Source organism: Diadema antillarum, unplaced genomic scaffold (genome assembly GCF_040938485.1).
Source record: "Diadema antillarum isolate AM-2024a unplaced genomic scaffold, OU_Dant_1.0 seq00001431_RagTag, whole genome shotgun sequence".
NCBI classification, from domain to species: Eukaryota; Metazoa; Echinodermata; class Echinoidea; order Diadematoida; family Diadematidae; genus Diadema; species Diadema antillarum.
Genome location: NW_027272182.1, coordinates 42,115 through 67,357, shown reverse-complemented (window position 1 = coordinate 67,357; position 25,243 = coordinate 42,115). Strand labels below are relative to the sequence as shown.

The following is a 25,243-nucleotide window of genomic DNA, read 5'->3' as shown; positions in this document are numbered from 1 at the left end:
TGTACTACTGAGTTCATGGATAACGCTCTTTTCCCGTATTGCATTTACACATATCTTTTGCAGGAAAGGGTAAAATACTGCTTTCCCCAAAATATATCCCTTTTCAGCCCTCCAAATACTGCAATTGCTGTTTAAAGGTTGGCATCCCTCCATACTGTGTTTATGCCTGACAAAGATCAAAAGGCATTTATATTATGCTTTTCTTTCCCACTGATCAGTACATTAGCTAGGACACTTTCATTGCCGTTTGGCCCAGATATATGGAAACCAACTGTCGATGAGAAAAGTTTATTTAACCCCCTGATCTCCAATGTGTCATTTATGGCCCTACTGTTGAACTGAGGCAATCTTGCATCGGAATGGGTCATAACTGATACTTTAAGTCATAGGAAGGTCAAGTTTTTGAAGGTGAGCATATTGCTCACGAAAGAGCTAATTACTGTATAAGTGGTTTCTTTCGCGGTGGTTTTATTTTCGCGCTTTTCGCGCTTTGAGGTTGAACCGCGAATTTAACATCACGCGAAAATGCTTTGAACTCGTCGGTTGTACAATGCTATCATTACCGACCGCGAATTTAAACACACGCGAAAAAGTCCGCACCGATGGAAACCGCGAAAGTTTCTGTACGCGAAAGAAACCACTTTTACAGAAGTATATCTACGTGCGTGGCTACATAAAGCTTTCATGTGCATTACAATATTTTTCTTATTCCTAGTGTACTTAGTTCTGCATCTGGATATTCAAACAAGTTTACAATAGCAAGGTGATACAACCAGTTGACAGTGTGAAGTATTTCATAATTACAAAGTATGTTGCATCTTACTGATGTGTGGAAATATTTAAAAGGACCTCGAGTCTGTCAAATCATGATGATTGTCTGATAGGAAGGCAAGACATTGTATATTTACCCGCACTATTATAGAAAGATCTAAAGGCTTATTTGATGTGCTCTGTGCTGTGTTATAATAACTCTGAGTCTGCAAGATTCTTTGAAGAGGTAATTTGATAATCCCTTCCAAGCTGTTGCTTTTGACAGTTCTATGCTTTGAAAAAAAAACACACACACACACACAACACACACACACATACAGAAGTGAGGAATTGCCCTTTGCTTGACCTCTGACCTCTGACCTCAAAGCCTGTGTTGTCAAAGGGCAGCTTTCCTGTGGTTAGAGCTTTCTCTCTCAGAAATTTTTATTGAGAACATCTTTTCTTGACCAATATGCATTCATAATTGAAATTTATTCTCATAAACTCTATCACAAAGTAGGACTCTCCTTTTTATCTGACATGTTTTTGTTATATTTGATAAGAGCACTGTTACATGTGTGAGGATTAAGAACATCATAACCTAGTGGAACGAAAAGTTTTTGAATTTCTGTGTGCTTCATCATATATTGTGCCAATATTGGCCTATCTCTTATAAGTTCCCCCCCCCCAAAAAAAAAAAAGAGAGTAAAAAAGTACTTATTAGCTCTGAAATCACAACTCGTTTTATTGCTCAATTTTGCCTTGAGACTTAATCTTGATTAGTGAACCAATGTTGTCTTGTAGACTCTGTGTAAAATGTTCACCCTAGGCTGGAATGTGTGCTGTTGTTCATTTTGCACAAAGTGTTTCCAGTGGTTCCAAGTCCACATGGATTGAGACGAAAGTATCATTTAGAAAAGGAAGTAAAAAACTCAACACAGAGACCATACTATCATCTGTATGAACACTATAACCTTTGGCATTCACCCAGGTAAAGGTTATTGCATTAGAGTTCATGCTAAACACTATCTGGCTAAGTGTTATGCATCTCATTCGTTATAATTGTTTTGAGTCTCATGTCTTTAAATTTTACCACAGACGTTCATTAATCCTTAGCCAAATTTTTATCCACTTTCGAGCTTGTTTATACGACTCCACAACTTCTGTATGGCCATTGTGATACGACTGTATTTTTATTGGAAATAAACCAACAAAAAGAGAATTCTAAAGGATGTCATGTGGTCTGTTGTTTGTATGACAGTCTTTCCAAGAAGAAATATCTTTACCTTTAAAGTTTTATGTCACTCCAGAAAGAGTAAATAAGCCAGAGACCTGCAAAGCTTTCACTGGGGCAATGATAGAAACAATAAGTAAATGCAATGCTAGTACTTGTTGACTTGTGTTCACATTTCATACCAATACCTTGAATCATCACTTACGTGGCCAAAAGAATACCCGGTATCTTAATATGTGCTGTATATTTTACGATTATTATTTTTTTTCTTTCTAGTGGTGCTACAACTTTCAGTGTATCCTTTTCATTGAAAATTTGAATTAAAAAATGAAAATATATATATTTTTCATTTTAAATGTGACGTACTGGTTCATTGCTCTCATTTATACTTCTAGTAGAGCCAACTTGATCACAGACTTTTTTTTTTTTCTTAATTGAGTTAAAATTGAAAATCAACAAGTTCACATCAATGACACTAGCATACTTGCCAACTCTACCGCATTTGGTGGTAGACTACCGCTTTTGAAAGATTTCATTAGCATTCAAGCTAGTGCTGCTCGCATAGGCATCCTGGATTCTACAGCTTTCTCAAATGAAAATGTTGGCAAGTATGCACTAGTGGGTTGCAGTTTTGGTCTGTTTTGTTTTTGGGGTTTACGTTGTTTCTTTGCTTTTTTTTACTAACTTTTGTTTGTGACCCTATTCTCGCATGTAAGCATGCGTGCATGTATTAAAGGACTAACATTTTGATATGTTCACAAGAGGCACCATATCTATGGAGCTGGGCCGGGTGCCTCATCCCCCTAGGCCCCTCCCCCCTCCACCCCCCCCCCCCCCCCCCCCCCCCCTCCAACCCAACCCCCGACCCCCATACCCACCTGACCCGCCGCCGGTAGCTAGCTACCCCTACCACTGGCAAAGAGCGCGAGCGCTCTTTGCATGCTACTACTATAATACACGAGCTAACTAGCTACTGTACCGCTATGCTATCGCTATTTGGCTGTGCGTGCCAGTCGTGCGTGGACCCATTTCTCGCTCAGGTAGGCCTAAGTCTGCTCAGAATTTGTCAGAAGTGTGCACGTGTGTGAGTTTTTCCGTTGAATTTGTGTCTTCGTGTCTAGAAGAATGTTTAGCGCTTTGGTAAAGACAGGCCAAAGTTCGATGTGGTGTTGTGATAGCTCTCAGAGTCTCCTTTTTTGACCCGTGGACACCACACAGCACAGTACACGAGTGCAACTGTGTTGTCCCATGCATGTATATCTGTGTAGGCTTATACGTTTTATGTCTGTTATCCATTTTCGGTTTTTGCAGGAGGTTACCTAAAACTTAAGTAAACTAGTATGAACCCTGTCGCCGTACACAAGTATCGCCCTGCTTTTCACTGCGTCTGGTCTAACCCCGTCGCGGGGCGCTGTAACACAGTAACAGCCCTTTACGGTACGTATTTGTCCGTATGGGGTCGCTGCTGCGGTTACGTCTGGTCGGGCTATAGGTTATCTATAGACTCTAAAATTAGACTACTGAGTAGACTAGACTAGACGATGTAGGCCTACACGTAGGTAATTTGTAGATTGTAATTTGTATTTTATAATCACTGTGCAATCACCTGGCAATGACAATGGTATTGTAGTGTAACAAACATGCGATGAAGGGTGATCTGGTGGGCTGGGAGCTGCTGAAACATAGATGCAGAGTAGGCCGCATTACCACATTCCGCGAAGCGCTTGCGGGTCGCCTATCCATCCCAGTTCGAAAAGCCCTGCGTCCAGTCCGAAGGGTTCTCCAGAAATCATCAACTACAAGCTTCATCCCAATCGCCATGAACAAAAACTGCTAAAGAACAATCATAGACTGGAACTCACTCCCATCAACAGTTTCCAACATCACAAACAAGGACTCCTTTAAAGCAGCGACCCTACAATACATCCAGGAGCAAAGCAACTAGACCCCACACTTCTCCCTCCACGAAATTTAACACCAGCGCACCCCCTGTCCGGTTGGCCCCTACTAAGGGGTGTTGGACAGTACACATGAAGAAGAAGAAGAAGAAGAAGAAGAAGAATGTTTACCATGTGGCATGTTTACACTACAGTTTAGATCTAACACAATGTGACAGTTGTTAGACATTGATAGAATTGGACTAGATTCTAAGTCTAGTTCTCAGTCATACTCATCTAGGTGTAGATCTAAATATGGATTTAAAAAACATACATCCGCGACATCCGTCTTTACAAACTAGATTCTACACTAGATCTAAATTTAGAGTCTGTAAACTTGTAAACAAGCACGGCTGCACAGCCCTTTCGAGTGTCGCGCTAAACATCTGTCTTGACGGAGAGATCGGTCTGTATCTGGTCGTCGGGGATTTGTTCCGCGGAGACTGCGTCTGGCCTTTACGGATCCCCTCTCCGGAGGAGAATGATAACGTCAAAAAAAAATAAAAGACTCCTCCGGACAGATGGATCTTTCTGTCTAACATCTGTCCTGCTACACACACAAATCACATTACAAATTACCCACCAGTCAAAATAATCCCCATAAAACTAAATGTTAAAGGCTGTCCAGATTGACATGGTATAATTAGAATATGGGCCTAACGTTAGAAACTTTACTTTAGTAACTTCTGGATTGTCTTATGTTTTCTAAAGTTATGGGAATAATTAGGATCTAGAACCCAGTTGCAGTGGCGGATCTACAGGGGGGGTTTAGGGGGTTTAAACCCCCCTCTTGGGCTGCCAAGTAAAAAAAAAAAATAAGAACATACAAACAAACAACAACTAATCAGTCAATTATTTGAAGACCAAAATCAACAATAAAGGCACTTTTCTTGCATAAAAGCTGTCAATTTTAAAACTGAATATGCAAAATTTTTATCTTTATACACTAATATTTACTTTATGAGTAAATTTAGTGTATAGATGGTAGCCTCGCGTCCTCGAGTGTGCCCCGTGGAACATACCTTTAGTAAAGCCTACTTTTTTCTTTTCTTCTATGCTTTCTTGTAATACAAGAATAATTTTTATTGCTCAAACAATGCGATTACGTTTTAGCTTTTAATGAATACATTTCAGACGAATGGCAAAGTGAGAGTGGCTCGCTCGCTCTGTCCATGCTTATAATAGAATGAATAGTTTGCATAATTTATGATCATAGTCCTTCGCGGGGATTTTTTTTTAACTGTGTTTAGTTCCCTAGGAATTTGATTTAAATGCCCTAGAAACGCGACTTTTATACTCTGTTTTTACAAAAAGTCCCTATGCGTGGGACATGGGAAGAGGTATATCCCCCTCCCACACCCTCCCCCGCTCTGTCGCTTCGCTCTCGCCGCGGATCTCACACCGTCTCATGAAATAATGTTATACCCCCGTATAATCATAGTCATTTGCAAATGATTCTATCCACTTTTTAATTTCCTAGAAATTTGCTTTTAAATGCTCTATAAACGCGACTTTTGTACTCCCCCTCCCCCCGCTCGGTCGCTTCGCTCCCTCGCCGAGGATCTCAAACCATCACGTCAATGTGCCCATCCCCGTCGAAATTTTGCCCCCCCCCCCCCAAACCAGACATGTTCCACCGCGCTTGGGGCACGGGTTGGGCTGCACCAACCCCCCCCCCCCTCCCCCCCCCCAAAAAAAAAATATATATATAATATATACATTGTATATATGTTTGGCAAAAAGAGAGAGAGAGAGAAAATAGAGCATGCGAAGTAATTAATATGCTTAAAATTGCAAGCTGGCAATCCTAAAAATTGAAAATCTCCCTACTGTGGGAGGGGGGATACCCCCCTCCCACACCCTCCCCCCCCCCCCCCACTCGCTTTGCTCTCACTTACTTTGCAATACCCAGCTCAACCCTTAAACCCCCTCCTTGGAAAAAAGCTAGATCCGCCCCTGAGTTGGACAGTCCTGGTATGCCAGGGGTGGTGGACTTTACTCTGTCATAATTGTTAGTTTCACTCAGCATCTGCCCAGTGATTACTAACATGTAGATCTACAATTGTACATCTACAGACAGCTTAAGTACTAATGTCTACAGTAACGTGAATGCTATTTTGTCACTCTCAGACTCGCACCACACGGCAGGTACAACCAGGTGTAAGTAGAAAACCATACTACACAGTCAACTAGCCCAGCCAGATGCCATGCAAAGCACAGCATTTCTGTGCAGCAACAGGGCAGTGTGTAGTTACATGTAGTTACCACACCATGCACCACAGGCACAAGAAAATAAGTTCTGCAGTAAGATATTTTATGCCCAAAATTAGGCGAAAATGTATGGCCATGGGTATAATACTTGCCTTATTATACTAGACATTAACGAACTAAAAAAGAAAGAAAAAAAAAAAACATCACTGCAGGGACCAGCACTACAGAGAAATTTGAAAAAAAAAAAAAAAAACATCTGACAAGCTCCTACAGTATGTGTGTGCAGAATTCAAATTGTGCATCTAACTGCGTGGGTAGAAAATTGTAGGTTTTGAAAACAGCTCGAAAAAGAACTCAAATTTCATATGCGAACACATTTGGTTAGTACAGGTATGTTAAATACCATTACATTAGAAAGTGGATACTTGCCATCTAGATGCAAACTGGCATTAAATAATTGTCCAACCTGTTTCTCTCCCACCACAGATGTATCATCCACAAAGAACCTCCTTGGTCGAGTAGCTGAGGCTGCAGTGCTTGGGACAGTCAGTCACATAACATTTGGGCTTAGCAGTGCTCTGTCACAAATACACAATGACCTCTGCAGCCACTCTGACAAGGCTGTGCAAGGCGTTCAAGAGTCTAGCCCTACTGGGCAGCACCCGGGGCCAAGCCAGCACCCTCTGCACCTCACATGCCAGTCTCCTCCCCTCCAGCTCTTCGCTATTACCCCAGAAATCCCTCCTGCAGAATTTGTCCGTCAGAGCCCTGTCGCTGAAGACTCCAAGCATTGTGGACAGACCATCGCACAGGGACCTGCACACCAGTCTTCCGCTAGAAAGATTTAGACCATGGAAGAACACTCCAGAGTACACCATCAGACCTCTCGGCAAGAAAAGGATTACCAACAGAAATCATACTGGTTTGTTACTCTTCAGCAGAGATTCTTTGTTCTTCACCACTCTATATGAACATAATTCTATTCCATTCTTAGTTTCTGTTGGGGGGGGGGGGGGTGGAAGTGGTCTTGCCCCTCCCCACTTTTTTTGTTTAATACATATTGTTTAATCACTTTAGACTTTGTTATGATGTGTGTTAGAATCAGGTTAATTATATACACCTCTTGGTAAGTACTTAATAGTAGCATGCTACAGGGATGCTAAGTTAAAAAAAATTTTATGAGTGAGATTTTCATGACTCGGCATCTCGGCACACGAATGTGTGCACGAGCGAGGGTGTGGGAGGGGTTTTTCCCCCCTGTGGCCTCCCATGGTAGGGAGCTTTTTCAATTTTTAGCTCTTAATGGTGCGATCAGGTACATACTTAAGTGACTATTTTTTACTTATTTTGAAAGACAAAAGGGAAATGTACCTTCAATTGCAACTACCACTTTAATCTTTTGAGCTATGCTCATTATTATAGGCCCAAGATGCAGACTTCACCCGATGCGTGAGAAAAATGGGTGCCATGCGTGAGATCGTGAGATGGCCCCTAAATGCTGGAGTCTCACGCAGAATGCGTGAGACTTGGTAGCTCTGCATGCTATTACTGAAATGGCAGTAATTGCTGCAGTGACTCATGTTGAGAATAATGTTGGAACTTATTGTGCATACAAAAATCTGTCAGGAAACTTCTAGAATTTCACAATCCTGGGAATTAAGTTAAGGATTCATCTTGCAATAAGTTTCTCATGAATTCCAACAATTAAGGGCATAACTTGCAATAATGATAATAATAATATTATGAATAATAAATGAGGATAGTGTGTGCATTACTTTTTAAGCGAAAAAGAGGCACTTTTGATGAAGTGAATTAGATCCACATAATTATACTGAGGCTTTCATTAATATTCCAACTGATTGGAACGCTGTCTCATTATGTTGCACACTGGACTTTGAAAAAGTAGGGGAGGGATGATCGTAAGCATGTGCAAAACAAGTGGGATAATCCGTAAGAGTGATAGATTTGAGGACATTTATACATGTATATATGTGTTTGCTGTAGCATACAATTGTACCAAGAATTGAGCTGCTTGATCTCATGATTGTCACGTCATTTGTCAATAGTTAACGTGAGGCAACTTTCTATGTTTGTCTTCTGTGCATAGTGAAAAAGTCCCCTGAGTAGTTCATGTTTCCATTCTATTTCTGCACTGTAGGAAGAATAACGGGTGGCAGGCGTGGCGGTGGGGCAAAACGACGCTACCGCATGATCGACTTTCACCGTGTGGGCCCCACGGAGGGACCTCCGATGGAGGAGAAGGTTCTCAGCATCCTGTACGACCCAAATCGGACTGCTGACATAGCTCTGGTTGCTGGGGGCAACCGGAAGCGGTACATACTCGCCACGGCAAACATGGAGCCCGGAGATATCATCAAAACATCAGCTCACATTGGAAGAATGACTGGTGCGTCATAAATGTGCTTTGATATGTTTTTCTGTATGGGGTTCCTATCTGTAATGCATGTCGTACATCTCTTCTTTTCAACCATTTCAGAAAGAGAGATATGAATGGATGGATTGCCCGGCACAAATATGTAGAGATATGAATGAATTCAGTGCCAGACAGCAGCAGACAGACAAATGAAGAAAGAGAGACAGAGTGACAGACAGAGACAGTAAGAGATATATATACAGTATATATATATAGAGAGAGAGAGAGAGAGAAAAAAAAATATATATATATACATGCATGAACAAATGTCACTAGGGGAGACTGATAATCTTGAATGGCCTCTCTTACAAATGTGATAACATATTCGTGTCGAGCAGTGAAGCGAAGACATTTCTTCATACACCACTTGCATTAACGTAACTGTATAGTGGAGCTTGAAGTCTCTTTTTTTTCATTCAAATCAGAGCAATAAGGTTGATACATGTCAGGAAGTCTTGTTGAAGATGTAGAGATTCAGGTTTATTGTCTGACACTGCAGATGATATGGAATAATCTGATTTTTCTTTTGGATATGCAGTGAGCATTTTCCTAACTTTTCTGATGTCAAGTTCCAGATATGTGGTTTGATAAACATAACTTTACAATTGACTTGTCACTCTTTGCAAGTTTGAAATTGTTTTAAGGGATCGTATAGTTTTGGTTTAGACCTAATTTCAGGTTTCTAACATTTTTGTTGAGATAATGAGAAACCTCTTGTGAAATATGAAAGAGCATGTAATTCTATATACTGTATGAGGATTTCAACGTTTATTTGATGAAAATTGGTTTGAAATGGCTGAGATATCCAAAAAAGAGTGATTCTAATAAAGTGTGGGACCCACACTTTATTACGATCGCTTTCTTTTACTTTGTTTTTGGATGTTTCAGTCATTCCAAACCCGATTTTCATCAAATAAACTTTTAATTCCTCTTAAAATGTTATGCTCTGTACTATATCATAAGTGTTTTCTTGGTACAATATCTCGCAAAAAGTTAGAAGCCCAATTCTCATCTCCACCAATACTGTACCATCCCTTTAAGCTGTTGGCCAGAGCAGAGTGTGAGACTGAGATAGTAGAGCTACAATCACGACAGAAAAGGGAAAAAAGAAAACAGCAAAAAGGAATAATCTGTGATTTAAGAGCTTGTGTCTGTGGCGTCTCTGAAACCCAATGAATGCATCCTTAACCCTTGCTATCCTCATTTGATACAGTTGTCGCCAATGAGGGAGATGCGTATCCCCTGGGGGCGCTGGCCATCGGCTCCTTGGTCCACTGCGTCGAGCTCTTCCCAGGAAAGGGGGCCGAGAGAGTCCGTGCAGGCGGCACGTCGGCCCAGATCCTCCGCAAGGTTGGGGGCCAGGTGATCCTGCAACTGCCCTCAAAGCTGCAGATCAGCGTTAGCGAAAGGTGCATGGCCACAGTGGGCAGGGTGTCGGGGGACCAACACAACAGGATGTTCATCGGTAAGAGTTTGCTCTCTTCAACCCCGTAGGGCACAGGGAGGATGCGTCCTCCAAGCAGTTATTATAATTTTCAGCAGATACTTGGTATAAAGAGATCTGATGTAATGAAATATATGTGAGGATATGTGCACTTTTACATGTGCCCATTTCAGCTCATTTTGGATGCAGATATTATGGGTACTTTACTGTTAAAAAAACCCAGAAAATTGTTAAAGAAATTACGGTGTTGACGTGACTGGATTAAAAACAGTATCTTTCTTGTGAGAATATTATGAATGTGTTGTGAGTATATTTCTCATGAGCACACATTACAACATGTGTGTCCACATGTCCCTGTTTGTGTCTCTGATATGTTTTGGCAACGTAGGATAATTCACACTACTAGCTGCTCAGATTATGAGTATGCATTAGGGGATTATTGCCAGAAACATAATGCCATTGTAAAATGGGAGCTCAAAAAAGTAGTTAGGTTGGGTGAACACAATACTTTTGTTCTCATCCATGTTATTTGGTCAGAGATGAATTAACAGTAAGTACCAAAAAGAAAGTTCATTATTCCCCAGATAATTATGGTTTTGCATTGCACACGTGTTGAGCTAGTGTAAGAAAATACTGCCTACCTAATATAATACACACACGGTAATTGTCCCTATGAACTTTTTTAATGACCATTTTTCTTCTATATCTCATATGCATATAACCAATATTGAAAGGGAGTCTATCACACTTGCAGTTGGTCATTTGATCGACACGAGTTTGATGCTTCAGTTTGCATATGGTGATGCAATCCTGAATGTGTGCAAATAATGAAAGCTTGTGATGAACTTGTAAATACAGGGTATAAATGGTAAATATTATCTACAGGTGCTGACGTCAAGAAGTCTCTGTACTGTTCAGCCCATAAAATCAAAATCATCTCCACTGCCTTCTTGACGAAGATTTAACCAAACTACAGTGGAGCTGAAAGATAATAAGTATTGGATTTTATTGAAGTGTATGATAGATGTTGATCGGAATAAGAATGCACAATGTCATTCTTATCAGATGGTAAGTAAAATCTCATGCCGTCAAACCCCCGTTTGAGGCGAGACCCCATCGCCAAACGAAGCTGATGGGGTGCTGTACCCCCCTAACGATTCCTCGTTTGAGAGTTGGGAGCGGATGTACCTGCCCACTGCAAAATAACTTTCTACTCAGGCGTGGCAAACCTGGAGGCCAAGCCAGGGTTTAATGACTGCAACAGCTGTCATATTACGTAAGAGCATGATAAGGATATCTGCCTGTGGCAGACCATTCAAAGTGCACTCAATTTTCTCTATTCTTTCTAAAGTTTTAGATTTTATATTCTATTGAGAAATTCTATAGTTGTCCGTTTTGAATTTCGAACAAAAAATTTTGACCCATAAATAACGAAAATACAGGAATAAGAAGGAGAGCATTGTAGAAGTTTGTCGACACACATATGCACCATGGAGCTACATAGCCCATGCCAAAACCAAAACAATCTCCTCCTCTAGCGGATGGCCCCCCCCCCCCCCCCCCCCCCCCCCCCCCCCCCCCGACGGTGACTGATGCTTAGATTAGGCCAGGGTCAAGAAACAGGTGTTTTATATCTTTGGTTTTTAACTCCTTGATTGCCAATATATACACTGGTATTGTCTACAGGGGTGTAGATTCTTCAAACGAGAGATTTGCCTCATGTGGAATCTTAAACTCTGTGGGTGATGACATGCCACACTGAGAGTACTGGTATCTTGGCAGTGTCAGTACTGAGTAATTATCATGTTTGCATCTGTTATTCTTCTTGGCAGGCAAGGCTGGGCGGAGCAGATGGTTTGGGCGTCGGCCCAGCAGTGGACTGTGGAAGAGGAAAGGAGGCTGGGCGGGGCGGAAGATCAAACCTCTCCCACCCATCAAAGTTTACATGGATCCCAACAAAAAAGGAACTCATATCAGTGTATGAAGCATCACAAACTACCCACATGTGAGGACTGAAAAGAGATCAGGTTTTCGGTATATGAAGCACCACAGACCAGTGGCGATCCAGGCGAGGGTGCACCGGGCGCCCCCCCCTCCTTTTTTTTTTTTTTTTTTTGTCAAAGCAAAAGAAATAAAAAAGAAATTGTGAATTCCTGGATCAGCCCCTGCAGACTACCCACACGTGAGGACTAAAAAGAGAATAGAGCAGACATCGCTTTTCCTAGGAGGACAGCCATCAGCTGCTGGTTAGCCTTTCCTCAATACTGTTGGCTATTATTTGCTATCCTGTCTACTTTATAATAGGTAATATCAGCAGGCAAGCAAAAATGCTGAGAATTGCAACTGAAAGCTGGGAAGTCTGGACTGATGGGCACTGACAGCATGGAGTACCAGGTCGCCATGCACTGATGTTTAGAATGATACTCCCTTGTGAAGGATATGGATGCCGGTAAATCAGTTAAACTTGTCATTGGCCTCTAGCATCTATGCTGCCAAAGATTTCAATGGCTTTTCAAAGCAGTGATATCTAGGGGGTTAATAATAACAGGTAGAGGATTTACCATATGTTGAGTATATCATGTGTAATTGTTGTTTTACTCACATTCTTGAGGGGAAGCTGTTTGTTTCGAAACATGGAAATGAGGAGGCATAAGTAAGAGTTGGGCATTACGCAAGATATTGTTCAAATATTAACCAGATGAAAGTGGTAGGAGTGGGGAAGATATTGCCACATCATTTTGGTTTGGTTTTCATGACACCTTAATTTAATGTTTCACTGAACATCATGTAAAATTTTACTGCATTGGTACTTAATTTACATGAGATTAGTGTGTGCCCCTAATACCCCGATCTTGGGTCAATCACCTTTAAGTAGTATCATTTGCATCCTTCAACTCTAAGCCTGACTGACCTAGATGACGCCTTGTGTTTTGTTTTGGGATATCAGATAAATTAGTCATATGCCCCTGTGTTGTTGCTGTTGGCATCCATCCTTCTTGTGAGACAGTGGTATTTGTATAGACCGATTCTGTGACACGCTATGTGTATTTTTGGCATGAGCAGCGCCATTAACGAGGTGTCTCAGCCGACCCCCCCCCCCTCTTCCCCACCCCCTTCCGCGCGCGGAATGAAAAACTGATGCATGGTCGTTTTAGCCAATAGGCGTCTCGTACTGAGTGCGTGAACGCTTGCTTAGTGCGCGAACCTTTGTTACAAGTGCGTGATAAACATGTTGCCCAGGGGTGGGGGAGAGCAGGGGGGGGTCGGCTGAGACACCCACTATGGCTGCGCCCAGTGCCACAAATTGTCTGCTGCCCTCAACGAACCCGAATCGGTCTATACACTGTGCATAAGAACACCAGTTTATTTCTTGCTGGAGCATTTCCTGCTATGACTCAATAGGCCAACTCTTGAATGGCAGTCTCGGCTACACTTGCTGCTAATGAAAGGGGTCGGCTGCGGAGATGTTGTGGGTATGGTAGGGGTGAAGAATTGGTAATCAGACCAATAAATATACTTCAATCACAAAGTGATTTTGTTCAAGAAATGATGATATTTTTCCCCTCTTTGCTCTTGTCTATTTCCTTGTGTTGCAATCACTTTGACATGTTAGACCTTGTTACACAAGTTGAGCATGTCACTGTACTTTGTATTTCTTTTTTTTTTCATGCAAAATAAAGAAATAGTGAAGATTTCATGGTGGGCAACAGAAATTGTAAGGCAACATCATCATTATCTGGTATGCATAATGGGGTTCTCACTAGTATCACTGTTTTGTAACAACTGTTCATGTTCACTTTACTTTTTTTTTTTCAATATACATAATATGGTTATGTTGAAAAATGTATCATTAAATTTACTCCGTCATACAGTATCTAAAACTGACATGGTAAAATGGTGACACAGTGCAAACTGTCTGTAAATGCGTTTTGGTTGACATACACTGACATGAATACGTGAACATACACATTTATATTTGTCATATCATGATACGATGACAGTGGACTTTTAACCGGAAGCAAAAATATGGTAGCTTTTAGGTTTTAGCAATGCATTCCAAGAAGAAAATGAAGTATGCAATTGTACATATAAATTAATGTACAATTGGTGACTGCTCACAAGTGCGACAATACAGGATTTTGCACAAGATGAAAAATGAGATGCTCAATTCTTTGCTGTGGAGACTTTTGCCCGCGAGTCGATATGTTGTATGCAAGTACAGTCAGTACTGAACGTCTGCCTGTTGTCTGTGTGTGTGATGAATGTGTGTTTGTTTTTCATGCTCCTTGACATGCGCTGTGTCGTCTGCTGTTTCTGACCGTTCTTGAAAGCATACAATCAAACTAGGTGTAGTTACAATGATGGTTTATTACTGAGCAGTTTTCAACCAGGAGAGAATTTACGGTTGAAGCAATTTGATTATGTAATTACTGGTTTGGTGCGGAACGTCAGAGTAACTGATCATACCTGTAGGCCCATCAATACACTAATTTGCATGCAAGACTTGCAGCAAAATTTGCCTTTCCATCGTTGATACGAAAGCAAACCAGATTTTTTAATCCAAATATGAAATGGGGTACGGTAATTCAAATATTGAATAAGTATTTTGGCCTTTGGGTAGCCTCTGGGAATAACTTTAATGTCATGCACTGAGCATCCTGATGGTGATGAAGAGTAGAAGGAAATTGAATGGCTTCACTAAGATAAGCAGAGGCATCCTTCCTGAATGTGAAACCAATAAACGCCACTGCTTGTAGCGAAATATGTTTTGCCCGAAAATATGCACATGCTTCGTCCTTTCTCTTCTGAACCGGTGGGCCTTGATGTCAGCCAAATATTTGCATGAAATCTTAAGAATAATAATGATAATGATAATATTTGGTCTAACTGGTTCTTAGTGGACCTCGGGTTGAAAAAGGTTGAGAAGCACGGCCGTAGACTACACGCAAAATTTGATGTTGTACTGTATTTCCTTTGATTTGGAATTATTATACCGTCTTGTTCACCAAAAGTGGTTTATTCAGTTTTTGAACTAATGAACCTCATTTCGTTATCGGATTTGAGATTTTCTGGTGGTCCCATTCATGTCGGCCTACGAACGGCAATATTCAAAACTGATGCTAGCACGTTATGATAGGCAGGGGCCACAAAACGTATTTCAGAATGGGATGGGAGGGGGGCCTGCGGGACCGGGGGAGGGGGTTAAGATAGATGGACACCCCCTTTGGTCTTCCACGTTCTCTGGAGCTGGGAATTGGCCTACTCATGATTGTGTTGATGCACGATGCGGAGCGTTCTACTTGTCTACACCATCAGAGTCGCCTGGTGTATACAACCGTGGTCAATTCTTGAATCCCCAATTTTGCAAGTACAACTGTAATGTAGCGATGGAGACTTCACATTCGTAAGGGTTTGACGCCACTTAACCAGCAGCTCATGCATCTTTTGTTTATACATTGTATACAATTGTTCTGTGACACAGTTTTCCACAAAAAAAAAAGAAGATTTGAAGCAATATACATCTACTGTACTATCTTTCTCAGAACTGATTGATTATTGGAAAATTGAGCGAAGAAAATGGGATTCCATCGGGATTCGAACCCGAGACCTTCGGGGTACGATGTAGGGCCTAGTGACATCACAAATTTATAGTTATACACACTGTACATACTCTACAAGTGGCTGAAAGAATCAAATTTCCTGCTAGAATGTATATACATTGTATATATATATATATATATATATATATATATATATATATATATATATATATATATAGTGCGAGAAGAAATTCGTGGACGTAGCTAGTGATCAACGTGTGTGTTTATTGCCGAGCTTTCGGTCTCGTTCGGACCTTCATCAGGGCTGTAATGATCTCGCACTCTATGTATTGATAACGGTCATCGGCCTGTATCCGGGAGTCACACTCAAGTGGATCCAGTCCAGTGAGGACGGTAGTGCAACGTCCGGGACCAGAACATCTCGGTCACCACAAAAAGATACGACAATGGCTCACTACGACTTAATAAGGAGAAATCTGGCAACTCAACCATTTATACGCACAACAAGACTACCTACTTGAACATGTTGAATGTAAAGAAAGAGACATTATCCCTAAAGGCCTACTCCTGAGGAAATCATGCGCGCTCAGCTGCGATGATGACACAACCAGCGAATGGCTGACTACACTTTGGCTTATATTATTATCGTATGCTGTTATATAACTACGGATTCATTGATGACATAGTCATTATAGACTCACGGTAATTTGATTTATATTGTTACGAGTGTAGCCATACAAGTGAGTCATTTTTGTATCATTACAGCCCTAATGAAGGTCCGAACGAGACCGAAAGCTCGGCAATAAACACACACGTTGATCACTAGCTACGTCCACGAATGCTCTTCTTCTCGCACTGAATATAAATAATGAAGGAGCTACACTGGTGCTGTACATGGTCAGGACCCCTTCTCGCACTATATATATATATATATATATATATATATATATATATATATATACATATATACATATATATGTATATATATATATATATATATATATACATATATACATATATATGTATATATATATATATATATATATATATATATATATATATATATAAATGAATTACACAAAAGTCAAAAATCCAACCAAAGTAAATGCAAAAGTATAAAGTTATTACGTGATTGTTCGTGGTCACGAAAGGGCAGTATTGACGTCGAGAACTGACATCCTCGCTAAGAAAAAATAATACATGTAATAAGTGCATCTCAAAAAGAAACGAAACATAATCATTTTCAACAATCCGCCCTAGAGTCGGTGATAGATTTTTCAATAGATAAACCGATCCAAAGAAGATTAAAATGGGCAGAACAGTCTCGTGTCGAGATGCGACTGATATTCTCTACACTACAAATGATGATGAAAAATTCCCAACCACTGATGTCGGAAAATGCATGAATATAATATTGTATGAGCTAAAATTTTTCATCGATCTTGTGATGTGGTGAAATGAAGAAAGCAAAACTGTAGGTGAATTGGAGAAGATGTGATCACAAAGGTTTTACTTCTGTTGAAAACGAACGTTGCCCGGTTCTCTCTCCTTACGTCATGTAATGTTGTCTCCTGTATGTCTCATATTCTCTGTTTGGTAGATCTCCTTACAAATCGATTAGAGAGTTTCGTTCGGGAGATTGTTTGTTTGTGGTGTTGTTGTTTTTTTTTCGTTCTACCTGCCTCTCTGTTTGCTTCATCACACATAAAACTGATAAAATGTCTTCATATTTTTCACCAAGGATGTAGCTGCTTCTCTCTCCGTTAAATCTGCCGTCGTTTTAATGATACCAATATTTTCAACAACAAAAAAAGCATATTTAAAAGCGATTTAATAGTACAGAGAATCAAATTAAGAACGCCTTTTCACCCTCTTGCATTATTGCATGGTTTCCCTCAAGTCCATTTCCCCTCAACTGATATGCACGGTACTTCTGTACTTTATATAAAAAGAAAAGGCAAAAAGAAGAACAGACAGATTTTTTTAAAATCGAGTATTGATTTTTTTTAATTCAATCATTTAACCAAGTATTAATCTTTTAATGTTTTGGGCTGACGCTGTACTATGTATTGGTATAAAGTTTGCAAGAAGAGGTAAAACTTATAGTATTTTTATCAGACTTTATCCTGCAAACGTGTTTCAACAGAAACGAAAACGCACACACTTATAATTTAGGCCTACATATTTATGTGGGTATTATACACGTATACATAGAAATATGCATACATTAACATCATCGATTTGCATTTCGAATTTAAGAATATTACATCAAACTACAATGTACTGCCAATTCATTATTATTCAAAACTTTTACTATGGAATATTGAGCTAAAATTATTTATATTGCAATGTTTTTGCTTAACCTGGATAGTAAAATCATCATAAGCATCAAAACGGCAAAACAGTTGATAACAGGGTGACAAAATGGTTTTATGGCTTACAACTGTTACTCTTTCAATTTAGGCCTAATGTTGATAAAGCATGCGGGTGTTGTAGCTTTAGTTCTGTACAATTGTATAGTATATATATATTTACACGATCGATGATGTATATATATATAATTATATATATATATATATATATATATATATATAGATAGATAGATATATACGATCGTTTATGTTCATAGCCATGATAACATCATAATTAAGGCCCAACCAACATGACCAACTGTTCGTCGATTGTTCGATGGTTGTAATGGTTATTCTTATTGTAGTTATATCGTAGTTTGATTTGGAACCTTTGTGTAAGTACATAATGTTCCTATAGTTATCTATTTCATAGTTATATTCAGGTTTATTTCCCTGAGAGAATTTACTCATTTCTTATGGCCTCCAAGAAACATATGGAAAGAGGTTATACACTGTATTTATAAATCTCACTCAACACGAAATGTAACAAAGCAGAAACAAATTTACCGCTTTTACGGGAATCCTGTTAAATTTCATCTCGTTCGCCTCCGTTCCCTCCCCCCCTCTCTCTCTCTCTCTCTCTCTCTCTCTCTCTCTCTCTCTCACTCTCTCTCTCTTGAAACTGAGAATGCACTAATTTCAGCAAGATATAACGGTTCTTTGATTGCCCGCCATTGGCCACGTTCAATGCGCATGCGCATGTGCATTTAAAGCACTTGATAACCTCACAGTTGGGCATTTTTAGCGTTACTTGCGCAGGCATAGTTCTGCACAATCAAGTTTTTCGGGAAACTGAAACGTTTACACGGTACGACTTGATACCTGCAGGAATAAATAATCAGAACACAAGTCGTAAACAAGTGAGTATCATCATTTTCCCTCCAAAGTATATGATTCGGTGATGGTTTACCAAATGATTATCGTTATTATCAACATTATTATTATTGTGTTTATTATTATCTTATAAATAAATAAATATATATAATCATGCATACACAATTTTCGTATACAATATACCTCGAATTGAAAAGGATAAAAAGTTGGTCTGCGATATTGACCGTTTCAATAGGTCAAATTTGCCAACGCTTGTGCTAGTACATCCACTGCTACACTGACCATATAGGATTACTACTCTCTGTTGATATCCACGAGCTTTATTAAACCAAATTTAAGCATTGTTTCTGAATAAGTGCGTAATGACGGAATCGATGCGATGCCGTTTCAAAAAGAACGTTGGAAATGTCAAAAGAGAAATAATTATCACCATGATTGTGCAGGGCAAATCATCTTTTCAAAGAAATCTTCAGTCATCTCAATTTTGCCATGGAGAAATCATACCCTTCTGGTAGATCTTTAGCAATTTAGTGGAAGACACATGACTTTTTATTGAAGTTATTTCATCCTTTCTTTAAAGAAGGATTTTGTATCAGGAGCTTTATTCAGCAACACTCTATATTTCCATATTTGTTTCCCCAGGACATAACAGACAATGGCATTGGTCGCGTTTTCTACATTCACAAGTATTCAACTGGTAATGCTAATATCGTATTTGGAAAGAGCGGGGAGCAGTCAAACTATTTACAACGCCTCGAAATCAACCGGTGACGATATTGATAGTATATTTTGGAAAACCATCCAAACTGAGTCGTATGATGATACGATGTTTGAAGCAGTAGACGTTACAACGCGGAGCCCTGGAGGAAGCTTCGGGAGCAGACACCGTTGGACGACGCCAGTTGAAGGGCAATTGTCTTCAAATGTGGTGTTTCAGAACTTTGCGGTGCCTCCCACTGACGGATTTTGGTCTGATATCAGCCCCATTCCCAACGTTAAGACGTTGCCTGGATGGTCCTGGCAAGCCGTAGTGTGGTCGTGGTGGTTGATTCTCCAGATGTTTACTGCCATGCTGGGTATTGTGGGCAATTCCCTGGTGATCATCGTCCTTTTCATCCGAAGAGAGCTGAGTCGCTCCACAGACACTCTGGTTGGTGCGCTGGCTGCCGCGGATCTGCTTGCGTCCGTCTTTATGATACCACTCCCGCAAGCACTAACAGTCCCTACTTCATTTCTTGGACAGGTGTACTGCAAAGTTGTGCACTCCTCTATGTTTCTTTGGGTGTCATTTCAAGCCTCCACCTACACCCTAACGGCCATAGCTGTGGAAAGGTACATCGCAGTGACTTATCCTTTCCATTTTAAGAATTTAGTAACTCGGAAGCGGGTCACCATCGTAATTATAGCGAATTGGATCCTGGGGTTCATGATCACGTCTTACATATTCAAATCCGCAATGCTTGATAACTCCACAAATCACTGCGCTCCGGCGTTCCTTTCTAAAGACGTCCAAATGCTCATCGGAACAAATTTGTTCCTAATGAACTTTCTGTTACCCGCATTGGTATCACTAACCATGCAGGCACTGACGGTACACGTCCTGTATCGCCAATCCCTGGTATTCCGTAAAGTGGGCAATCGAGAAGACCGATCGAATCCGACGGCTAGACATTTAGAAGCCAGGAAACGCGTCTTACAGATGCTATTTATTGTGATTCTCGTCTTCATTGTGTGTTGGGGTCCATCGCAGTGTTTTTATTTTGTCTTTAACCTAGGATTGCTGCCAGACTCATACTTGTTTAGCCCCTTACAGAAGGCATTAGTTGTTCTTTCCTTTGGCAACTCCTGTGCAAACCCGATCATCTACACCATACGTTACCCAGAGTTCCGCTCGGCAATAGGAGAGCTGTTTTCTTCGAAGAAAGGAAAGACTAAGGCAGCATTATTCAGTGAGAGGACAGAGGGAACAATGGTAAAATCTGTTAATAGCATTCATGCCTAAGCGTTGATTATGTAATGTCGCTTAAAACTATGAATCTATATCTTAATTATATATGAAGAGTTTTATTGCAAAAAGAGCTAAGCACCATTTTTTAAACATTTCAAAGTAAGTCCATCATCAGATAGAGCAAGATTAAACCTTTCCAGTAATTCCTCACATGTTGCATAGCAAGGAATATTTTAGAAGTTATGATTAACATATCCTGTATTCTGTTATTATTTTCAGCAGCTTGAATCACAAAAATAATACAGTGTATCTCAACTTATCAAGAATGGAGCTCGTTTGCGTTAAAATTCTTCATATATAGATTGTAGATATATGATATATATGAGGAATATCTTCTAGATGTGTTGTCACTTTATATTTACGATTTTTCCCTTTTCTTCTTCTTCTTCTTTGGCAAGCGTCGTTTAAATGTAGTAACAATATTCTTCGTGCATTGCAAAGTAGTTAAGATTAGTTTCCAACGTTGTTGAAGAGGTTATGTCGTGCAAGATGGTGATATCCGATTATTGTGCCGGGCACCTGCGATCAATAAATCCAATAAACATTTATTTTGGAGGTACTTTTGTATGCCCTCAAGATTGCATTAAAACACACAAGATTCAAAAACCTCCCCCATCAGATAGGATGTATACTACAACTTATCTTCTCTTCTGTTGAGTCTAGAGTTAAATTTGAGCAATGAGCATAATTGAGTTCAGGCAACGTACAAGATGCGGTAATGTCGTGTAAGGTGGTGATATCCCTTTATGGTGCCCGCAACTATGATCAATAGATCTAATTGACATTCATTTTAGAGGTACTTTTTATACGATCAAGACTACATTCAAATTTGAGACTCAAAACCTTGCCCAGAAGTGATATACGACTTTTCTTTTATGTGGGGGCTAGAGCTAAATTTGAGCAATGTAACTAAATGAGTTCAACCACATGCAAGATACAGCATCATGCCGGATTTTACACCTGAAGATTAGCTACAGCACAACATGCTAATACTCAGTATCCGTAAACCTACGCACAATATGTTATCGTGTTATCGTAGGCAATGCTGTTTTTATGACAATTTCATAAAATTCCATGTCATAGTTTGGAATATTAGGCTGGATTATATGTACGCATTTTTTTGTAGACTCGCATATTATGATATCCACACATATACATTTAATGCGCAACATTCAACCTATACTCAGTAGAAATCCACTTCTTCTTACGTGTTCATATTTTTGTGCGTTGTAACGGTTAGTTTGCAAAATATATTTTCAGTCCTTAAATTTTCGTTCAGTAACCCACCTGAGCTTTTTGCACTCATCCTCGTAAATGTGTTTTATTCTGCATTTTCAGACTAGCTGGATTGTAAGGCTCTAGATTCTCTGTTCAATACCTTTTGTACTCAATACTTTCAGACATGTGCAATTGTAAAACTGAAGGTCTGTAAAAACAAAGAGTTCCCTTATATCCTCCTTGCTCTTCTAATATTTTCTTCTGATCCCAATATACCAATGTGCGCGAAATAAAAGTTGAATTTAACAATATTATGATAATATTATGTTACCTAATTTGATTCTTACAATGCCCTTTTTGTGAGCGATCTATTACATGTATATTGACCTCTTAAGAACAGGTCGATAAGGCGTGTATTTGTACGTTCTTTACCTTCAAATGTGCTTAAGGCTCTTCTGTAGCAATCGTCGAGAAAACTGTCCAAGGGGGAAAAACCCATCGTTTTGGTCTTTTTCACATTCATGTCCAAGCCAAATGCCATACTTTGGCGGTATATTACATCAACAATACATGTTTGCAGGTCTTGTTCGTTATCAGCTAGCAACACAGTATCATCAGCATATCTCAGATTATTCATCATTATGCCACTAACGTTAATGCCAGGCATGCCTTCAATGCTTTTAAAAATGCATTCTGCATGTTCTGTGTATGGATTAAACAAACTACTGCAGGTGACATGATGCATCCCTGACGAACACCTCGTTTGATTTCTGCATAATCGGAAAATCCATTGTCAATCCTGACGCATGCCCTTTGGTTCCAGTACAGGTTTGCAATCACTCTCAGATCCTTACTGTCCATCCCGGTATTGCGGAGACACTCGAAAACTTTCTGGCGCTGGACTCTATCAAATGCCTTAGCATAATCAACGAAGCATACACGGAGATCTTTTCCCTTTTCCAAGCACTTCTCCGTAATGATGCGCATAGTAAATATGGCATTGCGGCGTGTCCCAGACCCCGACTTGAAGCCAAATTGGGTTTCTCCAGAGTTTTCGCTGAGCAGAAACTAATTCCTCTTCAGAATGATCTTGAGTAGGATCTCCATGATATGGCTCATGAGACTGATAGTCCTGAAGTCACCACATTCCATTGCCTTTCGTTTTTTGGGCAGTGTTATGAACACAGATTCCACCAAGTCTGATGGAAGATATCCTGTTTCACATACTGTTCAATAACTGAGTCAACTGAGCAACACCATAATCATCCAAAGCTTTAAGCATTTCAACCTGGATCCCATCTAATCCTGCTGCCTTGTCGTTTCTCATCTTTTTCGAAGCATTTATAACCTCTGATTCTAGAATGGCGGGGCCTTCACATTCAGTTACCCCTGGTTTTGGTGGACGATCATCAGCAAACAAGTCTCTTGAAACTTCAGAACCTGACAAAATTTCAGCACAAAATGGAGACTACGGGCCTTTACCTTCGACTTTCAGAAGGGAACCGTGATAAAGATTCTAATGAGGAACAATTCTTTACTTTCTTGAATGATGACATGAATTTGGCGTGATATACTGATGAGAACCATGCCCATACCATCAATTCTCACCTCGGTATAGCCCAATAGGAGACGGCGTACAAAACACGAATGTCGACCTCATGCAATGTCATGAGCAAAATTAGTACCGCATGGTTTAAAGCAGTGTAAAGGCAGTATTGCATCAGTGGCGGATCCAGGGAGGACCGCAACCGGCGCACGCCCCCCCCCCCCTTTATCTTTTGTTGAAACAAAAGAAATAAAAAGAAAAAATGGGGGAGGGGGAGTGCGCCCCCCCCTTCAATTTTGTAAACGCCCCCCCCCCCTCTTTACGGAATTCCTTGATCCGCCCCTGTTGCATTACAAGGATACGCGTGTCCGATTATCAACATTAACCCTGTAACTCTAGGTAAAAACTGTAACATTTCCTGTAGGAAATCAGAGTCTAAATTCAAAGTCTTCAAATGCTTGAATGCTTCACAGAAATCAAGATATCAGTTCCAGCTTATTTAGAAAAGCCCGCATATCATAGGTCAGAACGATATCTTATCTGGTGCGTAGTCACAACAAAATTTCCCCAAATTGACGTCATCTGGCTCCTCCGGGTGAGATTTACCTCTTAGAACGTCCTAACAGACAACTTACCGGGTGTCCTCCATGATAAGCTACCCTGGGCCTACCCAGGCGGGTCTAGGGTTACATAGGTTTACCCCGAGGTTCGCCGGAGGCTACTTGGCGGCTGCCTGTCGACTGCGTAACGTTTTGAAAGACACGAGGTAAGGATGTTCTTCGGGTGTTTTCCCGAGAATATCTCGAGTCCTGTATTCCGTAAAAGAGGTATGAAATTCATCCGGATTTTATGTGAGGCTGATCCTACATAATAATGGGAGAATCACTCTTGACGTCGCCAGTTTGGCTGATCGAGCGGCCGCGGTGGAGCTTGATAATGGATAATCTTGTGAGAGGGGTAGTCGTTGCACTTGAACATCAGCTGATATGCTTTATCGACTCATTATGTGGGTAAGCGTGGTCGCTGACGTCGTGGGCTCGTTTGACCAATGTTTTGTTGATCAATCTCGGAACAGCTTAGTGATGGAATGAAACATACGTGTAATTCAAACGCCTATCTGCGTGTGTAGGTCTGCCGTAAACCTATCGAGAAAGGTATCCCTGTGCTCTTCTCTTTATTTTTGTATCAAAGAAAATGGAAAGCACATTGGTCCACCATTTTACCATGGTGAAGTTGATGGTCGTGTGTTGAGAGTTGAGGTGCTGAAGTAAAGTCCTTACCAGACCACAAAGGTGCTGTCCACATAATTAAGCCTCGCCCATGTTCCAAGAGTAGCTGATTGTACGTGCTCACGGTTTCTTAAAGTGTTCCGTGAATACATTTTTTTTTAGATTACAGTGACCTCCTAGGGAGACCCATTGCTACCCCCTTCTGTCTGCTGGTAGAATGAGTCTCTCCACCCGAAGGGAGTGGAATTAGGGCACGTACAATATCAGCAGGTCATGGGTCTTGAGTGAGACAGTTTGATCACGTCTGTGAGAGCATCGTCGGAGTCTCCACAATCTCTTCAGGGTGGGGGATTATGACTTCTTTACATCTCAAGCTCAGACAACTCCAGCGCAAAACCCAGGTATCGAAAGAGAACCTCCAGTCCA

At 40.5% G+C, this 25,243-nt stretch overlaps 1 protein-coding gene across 1 annotated transcript; it reads left to right on the top strand.

Moving 5' to 3' along the window:
• The first annotated feature begins 2,994 nt into the window (after nucleotides 1–2,994).
• Nucleotides 2,995–11,994, top strand: LOC139709403 (large ribosomal subunit protein uL2m-like). The gene is made up of 5 exons (XM_071621370.1): nucleotides 2,995–3,024; nucleotides 6,619–7,054; nucleotides 8,291–8,539; nucleotides 9,780–10,031; nucleotides 11,843–11,994. The coding sequence occupies exons 2-5, from the start codon at nucleotides 6,727–6,729 to the stop codon at nucleotides 11,992–11,994; spliced, it is 981 nt and encodes a 326-aa protein (XP_071477471.1). The 5' UTR covers nucleotides 2,995–3,024; nucleotides 6,619–6,726.
• Nucleotides 11,995–25,243: the final 13,249 nt, after the last annotated feature.